General features: G+C 35.4%; 1 protein-coding gene across 4 annotated transcripts in view; it reads left to right on the forward strand.

The window, feature by feature from the left end:
- The window catches only part of trol (terribly reduced optic lobes), a 191744-nt gene extending 182093 nt beyond the window's left edge, over window positions 1-9651 (forward strand). The window contains exons 56-68 of one of the 4 annotated variants that reach the window (XM_066294389.1): window positions 421-681; window positions 1128-1406; window positions 1574-1711; window positions 2734-3015; window positions 4089-4664; window positions 5619-5768; window positions 5830-6051; window positions 6113-6747; window positions 7119-7419; window positions 7471-7671; window positions 7732-7932; window positions 7987-8149; window positions 9003-9651. In XM_066294389.1, the coding sequence (XP_066150486.1) occupies window positions 421-681; window positions 1128-1406; window positions 1574-1711; window positions 2734-3015; window positions 4089-4664; window positions 5619-5768; window positions 5830-6051; window positions 6113-6747; window positions 7119-7419; window positions 7471-7671; window positions 7732-7932; window positions 7987-8149; window positions 9003-9180 (3587 nt within the window). In that variant the 3' untranslated portion in view covers window positions 9181-9651. The remainder of the gene's footprint in view (window positions 1-420; window positions 682-1127; window positions 1407-1573; window positions 1712-2733; window positions 3016-4088; window positions 4665-5618; window positions 5769-5829; window positions 6052-6112; window positions 6748-7118; window positions 7420-7470; window positions 7672-7731; window positions 7933-7986; window positions 8150-9002) is intronic. The other 3 variants (XM_066294397.1, XM_066294406.1, XM_066294412.1) reach the window with 3 other exon arrangements.
- Window positions 9652-13822: the final 4171 nt, after the last annotated feature.

Raw genomic sequence — 13822 nt, forward strand, 5'->3', positions numbered from 1 at the left:
CACCAACCGATTTCAACAAAATTTTAGGAATATGTAGAAAATAATAGAAAATATTTAAATGTCACAAAATATAGGGTGTTCTATTAAAAAAATTAATTCGGTACTGCCTCACTTTACTGGGATTCCCTGTATAATTAGAAATATTTGCTCAAATTACGTTGTAAACACAGGTAAAGTATGCACACTATCAAAATTCTATGATAACTGAGCTATAGGAGACCGGAGGGAAAATACGCTACCCGGTATAGTGTATGCATAATATAAAACAATTCCGACGCTGCAAAAATAATAAAAACCTAATTCAGATTGCATGAACAATTTTTAAGCCTTATTTTTCTTAACCTTTATTTTATTAGAAACTCATTATATCAACATCCAAAAAACTTTCAAGATGAAAAACCAATTTATAACCTATTTTAGCTCCGCCAAGGATCACTTTAGATCCTATAAGACAAGTCGTAGCACCAGGTCAAAACGCCTACATTCGTTGCATTGCTACTGGCGACCAACCCATCGATATCCAGTGGGTACCTGTAAACCGCACCTTACCAGACTCAGTCTACACTGCTGATGGCTATATCAGATTTAATAATATCCATCACAGTGATGCCGGCAACTATCGCTGCGTGGCTAAAAACAGCGCTGGAGAAGCTGACTCAGTATCTGAAGTAGTTGTGTCTTGTGAGTAAAATTTAGAGTTACAGGTTTTTCTTCATTTCTACAAATGGACCAGTTTTAGAACTGATTTTTCACCAACTGTCGCTTTAAAGTTGGCAGTTTTTCTTGACGGCAACTGAGAGTTGCGCAGTTTTGATTCTTACACGGTATTACTAAAATTTTTCTTGTCGATCAAGTAGTTTTGAAATTACTTTAACTGACTTTGCGTGCTACCTAGTCTGATTATGACAATGGTTCTTCGTGGACAACTAAAATGTATGCAATTTCGATTCTGAACGCATGCTGCGGTTTTAATTTTCATTCGAGGTTGCTGCAACTTCTCGTATCAATGTTTATCTAACTTGCTGGCAACTTTCGATCTTTTGAAACTTATAATTTTTATTGCCGGCAACTGCAATTGCTGCAATTTTGACTTACAAATTTGAAGTGAACTTTTTCTCTTCGTAAAGACGAGCCAGAAGTCCATCAACCTAGCATTGAAGCTGAAAATCACAGAGTTACTTCCGCCCCCGGAACCGATGTAGCTCTGCGCTGTCGCCGAAGCTTGGGCACCGAATCATATCCAGTAACGTGGAATCGAGAAGGTGCTCCATTGCCAGATAATTCCAGATTAGATGGGCCAATTTTGCGCATCTTCGACTTGAGAAAGGATAATGAAGGCCGGTACTTCTGCGAGATTAATACTCCTCGGGGGTTGGTTTCCGATTTCGTGTTTCTAGATGTTTCTGGTAAGTCCTCGATTAAAGATGCGGTATTTGTTGTAAGCACTAGTGTCGCTTGCACATCATGTTGGTGTATTTGGTGTCCGATCGAAGAAATTTCTTCGATCGGACATCTTCGGTGGAAAAGCGCATGTCTCGGTCTCTAAACCAACCACTTGCATGCACGTACGCAGCAGGCCCCAAAGCAGACTGTACTACAGGATGGTGGCGGTGCACCAACGGCAACTGCATCTCACAAGACATGGTGTGCAACAATGTAGATGACTGTGATGACGGCTCGGATGAATTGAATTGCGCCAGGAATCCACGGGGTTCGTTTTAAGCCACTTAAACACTGATTAGCCCCTTTTAGCTACCTCCTATCACCTTCTTCAGTATGTCGTCGACCACCTTTGTACACTTTTCGCATCGTTCTTGACTGACTATAATGGTTTAGGGCGCATCTCCTATATGTTGTATAATTTGTGTTTAATAGCGGTGCCCCAAAAGGTAGAGAGATAAATTTTTGGAAAATTCGATAGTGGTCTCCCACGTAAGTTCGGGATGCTCCACCATCAAAGTTGAAAACACGATCTCCCGGCGGATCCAGGTATCTTTCGAGAAAAATTAATATTTATCATACAGTGCGTCTCAAAAAACTTCTAAAAATTCTTTATAACGCATTGATTGATTAAATTAAAATTAAAACATAAAAAGAAATTTGCAGTGCGCACCATTGCAGATATCTATTTTGGGCGTAAAACGTATAAAAAATATTAAAATTTGAGAAAAACTGGGGTTTCCAAGTAAGGACTCATCCACGTCCCCGAAAGGGTTATTTTACCCTATTTATTTTAAGTCAGTATTATATTCAAAAAATATATAGTCTCGGAATACACAACTGAAATGTTACATATTAGGCGCCAAATATTTTTGAGTTTTTGCGAAAGTTATATACTTCAGGATTTTTACGTCTCTTTACTCAGAGGGCATCGTCTTTCAACTTAACTTTTATGTTCCCCACTGTGTTTATATGTGTGTCTCACCCTTATTATGTGTTTTAAGACTAACGTGAACGTTCCTTTTTGTATTGTAAGGCAGTGATGAGCGGCCGATTGGTGTAACCTTCTTTCTAAGTTTAGTAAATCTGCATAGTCGCACGTCCCTGTCTTTCGTAAAAATCCCTTGATTTGTGTGACAGAGTTTTCTATTAAACAGTTTACTATAATTTTGTACTAGTCTCTCCCAATAGAAAACTCTGTTAAAAAACTGCACTTTGAGTGATTTCATGAACCAGGCCAAATAAGTTTCTCTGATGACCATTCAGTGTCAGCAACATCAATGCTTCTTTTAGGACCCTTAGTGAAGTCCTTACCTGAACTGCCCGCTCTCCACATAACTCCCGAAACCAGAGTATACCAAGAGGGTTCTACCATCGACATTAACTGTCAGTCAAACGAACCCGGAGTAATCCCAGTTTGGGCCAAATTGGGTGGGGGACTTGCTGATAATGTCCAGAATAGGGCTGGACGTTTGACCATTTACAATGCCCGATCAGAGAATTCCGGCAGCTATCGGTGCGAAGCCACTGGCCAACAAGGGAATTATTACAAAGATCATGACTTGAACATTAAAGGTAGGTACGAGTTTCTTGGGTATTAAAAAGAGTTTTAAAAAAACTGATTATTTCCGGAAAGGGAGTAAACAATTGGGGAAAACTTTAAAAAGTGTCGAAATTCATCAGAAATTTTAAATTATTTTGTACGGGGTTGCCCAAAACAAACATAAAAAAAGGGAAAAAAACAATAAGTAAAAAATGAAAAGCATGAAGCGATGCAAAAATTAATTAATTAAATATTCGTATTTACATTTTTAAACTTGTTGCACTATATCTTCATTACCGAATCTGAATTAGGGTTTACGGTATTCGTGCCTGGCATTAGGTGAAGTGATGAAAGAGTTAGTTAGTTATAAAACAATCGAATCAAATCACTGTAAATACTAATAAATAATATAAAATAATAATACACAGATTTAAGGTATGAGGTTAATTAAAGCTTTTTTTCTATTTTGAACATATTGTAGTAAGAAAAATAAGAAGTTAATTTTTTTACTTAGTAGTGAATAAAACGTTATTCGAAGCGTTACTACGTGTTGGCCATTTGATTAATAATATAACAAAATTGAATAAAATTACATAGATTATCTGAGAAAATTCTGGGAATAAGGCAAATCTATATCAAGCACTAAAACAACTTAAGAAAACTCTAAATTTTATTTGTAATTTTAACTTAGAAATTCATGATTTTCAGTCATTACCGGTAAAAACGAGGAGAAGTAAATGGGAACATAATTTAAATATAACTAACGCGATCGGTAAATTTTCATAAAGGCTTTTAAGAGTCCGGCATGGATTTTTGAATTTTTGTCTGGAAAAACGAGAAAAAGTACGTGAGAACCAATGTTTTTCACAGAAAGTATGTACGAAATTCTACAATAACCAATAGTTATGGGAAAATATTTTTGGTGATAATTCAGGCCTGAGTTAATCAACTTGAATTTTAGTCCACTAGATACTTCCCTAAGAAAAACCTTGTTTTCCCTAATGAAATTAATTCAACAGTAGAAGCTTTCTTATGGAAGAGCTCAAATGAACTGACACCAACAGTTTTTCAATCTCTCACATAAAATTTATTTTACTCTTTCTAGCTCCTGACGATCCGCTGAGAGACGAAGTGCCTCTCCAAGTTCAGAGAGCCAAACGCGGTGCTACAGTCATGCTGGAATGTTCCTCAGACCTGGAACCACCAGTTAGTTATTTCTGGAGCAAGCAGGGTGGAAGCCTGCCCTACTACGTAGACGAATACAGCAAGACCATAACGCTCAATTCTGTGGGAGCAATTGACGCCGGCACGTACATCTGTTCGGTCACCAACCAGCGCCGCACTTTGGATGTGCCCATTGTCCTTGTAGTAACCGGAATCATTCCCTACTTCACCCAGGCACCAAACAGCTACGTAACGTTGCCAACATTGGCTGACGCCTATTTACAATTTAGCTTCGAAATCTCGTTCAAACCCGAGAACGATCATGGGCTGATCTTGTACAATGGAAATAGGGAGAATGATCGGGATGGTGATTTTATTTCGTTGGCTTTGGATAATGGAGTGCCAGAGTTCAGATTCAATTTGGGACCTGGAACACCCACGACTGCTTTGAGAGGAAACGAGAGTGTTGCTGACAGAGAGTGGCATACCATTAAGGTGGTGCGCAACAAGAAGAGAGGTTTGTTGAATGTTTTCTTATACACAGATATTTAACTAACTACCTGATACCCTGGCAATTAGGCAATTACCAGTTCTATTATTTATTCCTGAATGAAAATTATTTAATTGTATGCCTAAGTCGTCTTACTAATGAAGTTTGAATTTTAGACATTATCAGATGCTTTTGGAGGCGGAATTAAAGAAAGATTGGTACCATTGAAAGCTTATTGAAAATGTCGCAACTATACCCGTATTATTAAAAAAAAATGAGTGGGGGTCTCTCGAGTGCATTTGGTTGGGGGTAGTGTATTAATCATACTGTCCATTATCTTCCTCAATCATAAATTATAGGTGACGTGTTTTTGGATTTTTTCATTGCTGGTATCTTTTTCGACATATTATCATTTATACTTATAAAAAACCCACTCTGTATATATATATTATTAATTTATATCAGATGATACATCTTTTGATCAAATTTCTTGAAAACTAATGAATCAAATCTGGTCAAATTAGGAATCGATTTAATGAGAATCGAAAGATCTTATGACCTTTCAAACAAGGTACTACTCGACCTTACTTTCCATTTAAGATTTTAGGGGTTTAACTCATCCCAGCTAGGGAGTTGATTTTAAATGAGCTAGTATACGTTCATAATGTGTCCCCCAGGAATATAAAGTTTACGTGTTCGAGCATTTTTTGAAAACAAATTTTCAAATACCCGAAAATACTTGTTTCGTTTTCGATGCGCCACCCTCTATATAGATATAATGGGGCAATAGCAAACTTCAACCAATGACACAAATTCCTATAATCATAAATTTTTTGGAAAACAGTGGAATTGTGCAGCCTATGCGTTGAACTATGTTGTCATCTTTCTGACTTATTTGACTAAAAATCTGGCCACGCACTTGGCTCATATCTGTTGGTTTGTCCCTGTGGTATACTGCATAAATCTTTTTTTTTTGTTCAGTGATCATGTTTGTCGATGGAAAGGGGCCCTTTATTGGTGAGAATGAAGGCAAATACTTCGGATTAGATTTGAGTGAGCCCTTGTTCTTGGGAGGAGTACCTAACTACGACAACATTTCTCCTGAAGTGGGCATCGACACCGGACTAGTGGGTACGATATTTTTGTTTCAAATTAAAAATTACTGTTTTCTATTAAATTAATTCATTTTCAGGCTGCATAAGCAAATTCAAAATCGGCTATTTATACCAGGACATACTTCATGACTCTTTGAACGCGACTGGAATCACCAACTGCGAGACTTGCACTGAAAGTAAATGTCAGAACAGGGGCACTTGCCAGGAAGCTTTGACTACTGAGGGTTATACCTGTATTTGCCCTCCAAAGTTTAGCGGCTCTACCTGTAATAAGAGGAAAGGAGAAGCTTGTTCCCCATGTAAATATTCTGATATTAACTTTCCTCTCAGCACTCACATATGTAAAAAATGCGTTTCTAGATTCCTGCGGCATCGGCAAATGCACAGACACAGAATACAGCTTCGTTTGCCAATGCCCGTTAGGCCGCAGTGGTCGTCAATGCGAAAAACCTGTCCAAGTTTATGAACCTGCCTTCAGAGACAACGCCTACATTGCCTATCCTCCTCCACGACCCCTTAAACGCACAAAAATAGAAATGAGAATAAAGCCCAGAAAAGTAGACGATGCTCTTCTTCTCTACGCTGCAGAAACTAATGAAGGACATGGAGATTTTGTCAGTCTAACTATCAAAGACAAACATTTAGAGTTCCGTTTTGACAATGGTAAAGGTCCAGTGGTGATAAGAAGCGACCAGGAAATTCAACACAACAAATGGACTGCCATTTCGGCCATAAGATCTGTTCAAGATGGACGAATTATTGTTAACGGCCATCCATCTGCTGCCACGAGATTCTCCGCCTTTTTCAAGACTTTGACTCTGCTAACTCCTCTGTATGTGGGCGGATATGACCAATACAGTGTAAGGCTGAACCAGGGGGTGAAGGTGAAGGACGGATTCAATGGATGCATTGTGGATATTAACATATCTGGATTGGATGATGCCATGATGAAGAATATTACTGACTCCTCCAATGTGGAGGATTGCGGTACTGAGGTATGTCTTTTTACATGTTACTTTGCTTAACTTGACCAAATATTATTATTTTCTAGTTTTCAGTTATTTTTCTTTGAGCAAATGTTACAGGAAAAAAAGTTATAGCCAAAAAGCGAATTTTGTAACAGAAACAACACCAGTCGCTTCTATTATCATAAAATTCTAATTAATGATGGGTTGAAACAGTTGACATTTCTAGTTTTAAGCATTTCCTGTATCTACATATATAGTTGCCCGGACTTTAAGTTGTCGGCAAAATGTGCTAAATAAATTAATAAATAAAAAAATATTATTGCAATTTTGCAGTAAACAAGATTTCATAGCAAAAACATCATTATATATATATATATATATATCTTTTTTATCCTCAGGAGGATATCGACAATGGCATTCCCACGGGATACCTGGACAGCTCCGTTAAACCAGTTTCATACGACAGCAAGAAAATGGGTTGTTCCAACGAACCCTGCAAGAACAACGCCCTTTGTATCTCTCTCTCTCCTATGGAATACAAATGCACTTGCCCAGCAGCCTTTTCTGGCAAAAATTGCGATGTTCCAGTAGATCTGTGCAAAGATCAGCCATGCCGCAATGAAGGCATCTGCAAGCAGAATATTACGGGATTCACGTGTGATTGTCCTTTGGGATATGGAGGATCCATTTGCGAGCAACGTAATATATTTGAAACTCGAGGCGAATGTTCATTATAAAAGATATTTACAGGTATTGAACTGAGGAATGATGCCCACTTTGACGGCAACAGTTGGCTAGCTTTTGGCAAGAATTTTCTACCACATAAGCACGAAAACGAACCGGAAATCATAGCATTAGAATTGTCTACAAATAAATCCAATGGTCTAATATTCTGGCATGGACAAAGCCCTCAGGAAGACGGACAAGGCCAGGACTACATCTCTTTAGCACGTACGATTATTTTACCACTGCATTATATAAAATTCTCTTAACTTATCTACTTTATAACAGTCTCTAATGGTTATCTGGAATTCAGCTACGATCTGGGCAGTGGTCCAGCAATTATTAGTAATACACAAATCAAGGTGGACGATGGTGAAAGACACAGCATCATCTTAAAGCGTGAAGGCCAATCTGGGTCTATTGACGTAGATCACAATTACCTTGAAGAGGGCAAGTCTGAGGGAAGATCTACATCTCTGGACTGCAACGGTAATGACGCTCATTCAATGTGGAAGATTGGTGTTTTGGTATTGTAATGCGTAGGTAACATCTATTTGGGAGGCACGCCCAACGTAACCAAGATGACGGGAGGTAGATTCGCATACGGTTTCGAAGGGTGCATACATGGGTTCGAGCTACAACAGTCAAAGACGCTTGATATGGGTATGAAGGCCATTGATGGGCTTAATGTAAAGCCTTGCTCTAGGTGAGTTAAAATGTTCATTAAATGTTCATATTGAGACAATTATTCAATTATTCAATACTAGAAATGTTTTGTTACTTTGAATTCGTGACGTTTGTATCGCTTACGAGTTTTTCGTAGCTCCATAGTTCAGTTAGTCACTGATGGAGGGCTCAATCAGAAATTTTGTCATCACAATATTATTTTGAAAAAATTTACATTCACCATTGTCAAGAAGTTCTTTCAAAGCTTGTGATCCATTTTTGTAAGAATGTTGTGCGGGGCCTCATAGTATTTCTTGACACTTAATATTTTTTAGTTGTTGTGAGGAGTTTCAACTGAAATTCAAAATTTAATACATTGATATGTTCCACTTTGTTTAAGTATTTCAACCTGAACGAATGAATATATGTGTTCTCAACAATATTTCAAATCTTAGTGTTCTAAATTGTGATTACGGTTGATTGACTCAGAACTCGATTGCTTATAGAGGGAGCTTAAGCAAATTCTATATGGAAATCTGTGGTATGCTAGTTTTTCAGCCCAGAACTGACCTAAAAGCGGTCATTATATCACTTCTGAACTTGATGAAGGATTAGTTATTGCAGTGGCTATGATAATGATGTTTTGCCATCTTCAAATTAACATAACGAAGGAACATTTTGTCTCGTAAAGGTGGGCTAAAATCCAAGATATGACATAGTACAACCGGATCAACGACTTTTCTAATACTATTTCGTACAATAATTAGTACATTGTTTCTAGTACTGTAGTTAAAAATCCCCTTCAATACTAGACAGCTCTGGCATACAACTACTAAACTTAAGCTACATATATGACTCAACAAAATTTTTCACGCTGCCACCAATGGGACCAGATTACGGTGGATTCCATCCTCGTTAGTATTCTCCGATCCGGAGGACTTCGACGACTTTGCAATGCCGCCCCCCGTCAACATCCTCCACCCCAAACCCTCCAGCTTTGCTCAAACTGTCCACCAGCAGTGCTGGCTTGTACTAACCGTCCTGCAAATGGCTTCGAGGGCGGTTTGTTGACCGTCTTGTACATAAATAGAATCTTAGGAGCCACAGTGTATATGCAATGCAATAAATAATAACGTTATACATATCAAAAGGTATATCTCGTACAGGGCTTTTATCACTTTCAGGGCCAATAAAACAAAGTATTGTTAACTTTACCAAGAAGTTGCTATCGAAATTATCCTCTTGGCTAAGTTACCCAAACATTGATTTTTGGGCTCTAAGCCAGCAGATGTCGTGTACGTTGTCCAGTATTAATAATTAGTTATTACTACACATAAGAAATTGTCGTATACTTCTGGTTTATGACTTGAGTTTAGCTGCATATTTTACTACTCAATTTTATAACGATACTACGACTGACTGATCATTTTTTTCTTATTGTTAATGCGCTTATTGTCTGTGGAGAACGTTCATTTGGGTGAGTGCTTCAAAACCTGCTTATGTCTTTCTATTTTTTGTTATTTTCAAGTTAAATATTTAATGCCAATTTTTCTCTTTTTTTCCAGCTTTAGCGACATTGACAACAATATTTGGAAAGAGGAGCTGATCAAGTAGACATTAAACTAATTTAGGGTAAATTGACGAATGTCGCGGGCAGAAGTTTATTCGCTATAGTTTCAACACTGCACTTTTCATTGTGTTCACTTTTTTAATGACCCACGGTGTTCTTTTTTCTTTGTTTTACTCTGTTTGTCGGCGTCTGCTGTATTCCAGTTTATCGCTTCGCTGTTACGCTTCATTGACTTTAATAAATCTGAAATACAGTGCCGCTGAATTAGTTTCAAAACTGCCATTATTTGTTTTTATATATCTTTTTTATACGTTATATTATTTCTTAATTAAATTAGGCGATTTTGTATAGTAAGAAACTGTGCCATTGTAGACTCTAGATAGGATTCAGGAAACAACAGTCCAATTTGTATAATTATTTTTCAAAGTTTAGATCTTAATATAGCGTTAATTTGTATGGTGCTATTAACAATGTATTTTGCTGAAAGTATTTCGACATGTCTGTTGTATTTTTAAGCCATGGCCGACGTAACAAATAGGGGAAAGTACTTACTAATTAATTTCGAAAAGCTTGACCATGTGATTATACGAAACGAAACAAAAACGTATCAACTATGGTGATTAACAAATAATATTTAAAACAAATTAAACATATATAAACTACGTAGGCTGTAAGGAAGTTCTTTTTGTAAAAACGCTTGATTTTCATTCCTTGTTTATGTTGTAATTGAAAGTCCCTAAAAAGCTGATGAAAAGGAAAGTTTTGCAACCCCTAGGAGGTCTTAAAACTCTCTTTGATGAATTACTACGAAAATGTCTAACTCTGTTATTTAAAACTAATTAACAAATTATATTAAAAGTGCATTTCCAATAACAAGAGACAATAAATAAGTTAATGTATGTAATACAATTGCAGTTTGATTTTCCATTTTCCAGTGATTTGTTTAAATTAAAATTTTATGTTTCGTTAAAGTGAATACAATTTCAATAATAAGTGTGCGGGAATCCTTCCGCTTCAAGCTTCAATCAAAAAGATGTTCTGATATAGAGCTATCACTAGGCTAAATAGTTCAATAAAAAGAAATTTCAATTTTTTTCGTTCTGCCATCTAGGCAAAAATAGTCCAACTGAGCATTATCTATGAGTAGAAATTTGTTTGGCCGTAGGAAATACTGCTTTAAGCGTCCTCTCTTACAGAACAGACGTATCACAAATGACAATACACTGATGCATTTTTTAAAGTCTAATGTGTGTTTCTGCTTTGTTTTTACGTTTTTTTTTTGTTTTGAAAAAATCACGTTCATTAAACGTTAGTGCATTATTAAGGCACATATTCTTTAAATATGTATAACGTAAATTTTGGATATCAACATTTTCGTAACCAAATTTTAACCAAAAAATGAGTTAAAAATGGACTTGTTCCGATTTCAGTGATATTTTGAACCGCCGTACATGTATGATTCAGCATTGATGTACTAAAATAAAAACCTCGAATCAGATTTCGACTTTTTGAATTAAAAAGCTTCATGATGTATAGTTTTTCAGACTAAAAAATTGAAGTTGTCAGATTCAAATTTTAACGTCAACATATGAACGCTGTCTCGTATTTGTTCTGTGGAACCAAACATCATTAAAATGTAATAACATTTTTTAGTCCTAAAATTGTCATGTACAGTACTAGTTTTGCAATTACCTAATTTACGAGTTATGTTATTATATAAATATTATTATATGTATATAATCTATACGTCTTGAATCATTGTATGCACGAAGTTCTTTTTGTACCAGATTTCCAACTTAAATTGTGACTTGTGTGGAGCATGTGTAACTCTTCAAAGTCGAACTTTTTCGAAAACGATTAGAGGAAATATTACCAAAGATTCGGAAAATTATCGGAAGTTTTCAGTTATTTTGTGGTATATCTTAAACGAAACGTTAAGAAAGCAATAGAATAAATTCTCAAAAACGAGATATGCTCAGAAAGATCATTCTGATAGATGGCGCGCCCGTGCTCTTTTGTGGTCTCTGGCTTTAGCAATTAAATAATTCGATCAGAAATCCATCGACGATTAAGACAAAATTTATCGCAAAATTTTTTATTCGCCTTTGTCATGAAACTTCCGTTTAAGTTATATTCCTGCCTTTTGTTTAATTGAAGATTGGAAGCTTGTTATCCGTTCCTCTATCATCATTTTGGTAGGTATTACTAGTAATTTTTAATTTATGAATTAATAAGAATCTGGAAAAGCTATTTAAACTATTCGTGAAGATTTTTGAGATATGGTTGGACCATGTTACGCCCTTCACAACAAAATTCATTCATGCTATTCAATTATATTTTTGATTATTAAACATTCAATGGTAATATATAAAAATTCCTGTAACATGTTCATATCTAAATTCAAGTTTTCAAAAAAAATGATAAAAATTAGAAATAATTATAGAATTATTAATATATAAAAATTTACAATATAAATTACCATAATCCGATGTATTAAATGTTTGAACGGGGCTCCGTTGACGTTCTGACATTGGGCAAGCCACTATTCAAATTTCTCAAGAACGTTTCTTGTCATTTGAGAAGGTATTTGATGAGGTTCTCGAGTAGTTTTCTTTTTACCTCTTGTATATTGTAGAGCTTATTTAAATACGCCCCATGTTTCAGATAACCCCATAAAAAATGTTCATAGGGGTGAGGTCAGGCGATCTAGTTGGCCTCTCTAATTGCCATCATATTGCACAAACATTTCAATAACTGGTGGATTTAAATATAGGTATGTAACATGAAATATGTTCAAAATTTTCCAAATAAGTCAAAAACTTTATAATATATGTACATGCGGTTTTATGAAAAAGAAATGAAAGAGTACATTTATCCACTAAATGGGTAACACTGTATACATATGTGTTACGTCAAAAAATATACAACTAAAAACAATATATGACGTGTTCAAGCATTTTCATAAAAATATTTTCTTCAGTTTTTTACAATATACCGGATAATTCAAGAAAATGGCTCGCCTTTATAACTTTTTTGTTTTTAAACTTAGAAAACTGAAATTTGGAGGCAAGCTATATGAAAATAGAGCCGATTGATTGACATTAATGACGTTTATTTAGCACTTCCGGTTTAATAGGAAATTACCTCAATTTTTGGTTTTTAAACGTAATGCTCTATAAATTTTTACTTTTTTGGAATCTAGCGGTTATTATTAGTCTGAAAATATGACGTTAAAACATTTTTTTTTGTAGCTTTTTTCATGTCGAGCTATACCATTGAGGCAAACGTATTAGGCATAATTTTCGATCAGAATTATGAAGACAAATACTAATTTGTCATTTTATCGAGTATTATTTCTTTTATAAGCAATTTAATTACCGAAAACAGTTTTTTGCATTTATTTTTTGTTTTTCAAACTTCAACTTGGTGGCGCATTGCGATGTTCTAAAAGACTATTTTTCTCTCAATTTTTTTATATCAAACGCAACGTATGTTCATTGAGAAATGAACCGTTAATTCATTAAAAATATTCAAAATTAGCAACAAATACGTTGCCCATGAAGAAATGACAGAATAAAAGAATAAAATATTTGTACTTGTAGAAATTGTGTACAATCGCGAAAATATAACCGAAGTAAATTATAAAAAATGCAAAATTACTATAAAAGTTTAAAAATTGTTATGTCGTTAGTTTTTGGAGAATGTCGGCAACGGCCTTCCGATGCTGCGTGATTTTATGCTGAAAGGTTTCGAATTAGAAACCGTCCAGACCACCTCTATTATATAAAATAAGTGAATAAAATAAAAACGAGAAATGTTAATGAAGAAGGAAAATTTATTTATCAGTGAAGACAAAATAATCGAATGAGAAATCAGTGGCGTATTTCGATAAGGAAAAGCCAACAAAACATTTTTTTAATGACATACTTTTAGATTAAAAATTATCTTTAGATTCCAAAAAAGTAAAAATTTCTAAGCCATTACATTTAAAAATCTAAACTTAAGATCATTTTCGCTTAAACCGAAATTGTTAGATAAACGCTATTAACGTAAATTAATCAGCTCAATTTTCATATAGCTTCCCTCGAAATTTCAACTTTCTAAGTGTAAAAATAAAAAAGTGATAGGGGCGAGCCATCTTCT

Source organism: Euwallacea fornicatus, chromosome 2, assembly GCF_040115645.1.
Source record: "Euwallacea fornicatus isolate EFF26 chromosome 2, ASM4011564v1, whole genome shotgun sequence".
NCBI lineage: Eukaryota > Metazoa > Arthropoda > Insecta > Coleoptera > Curculionidae > Euwallacea > Euwallacea fornicatus.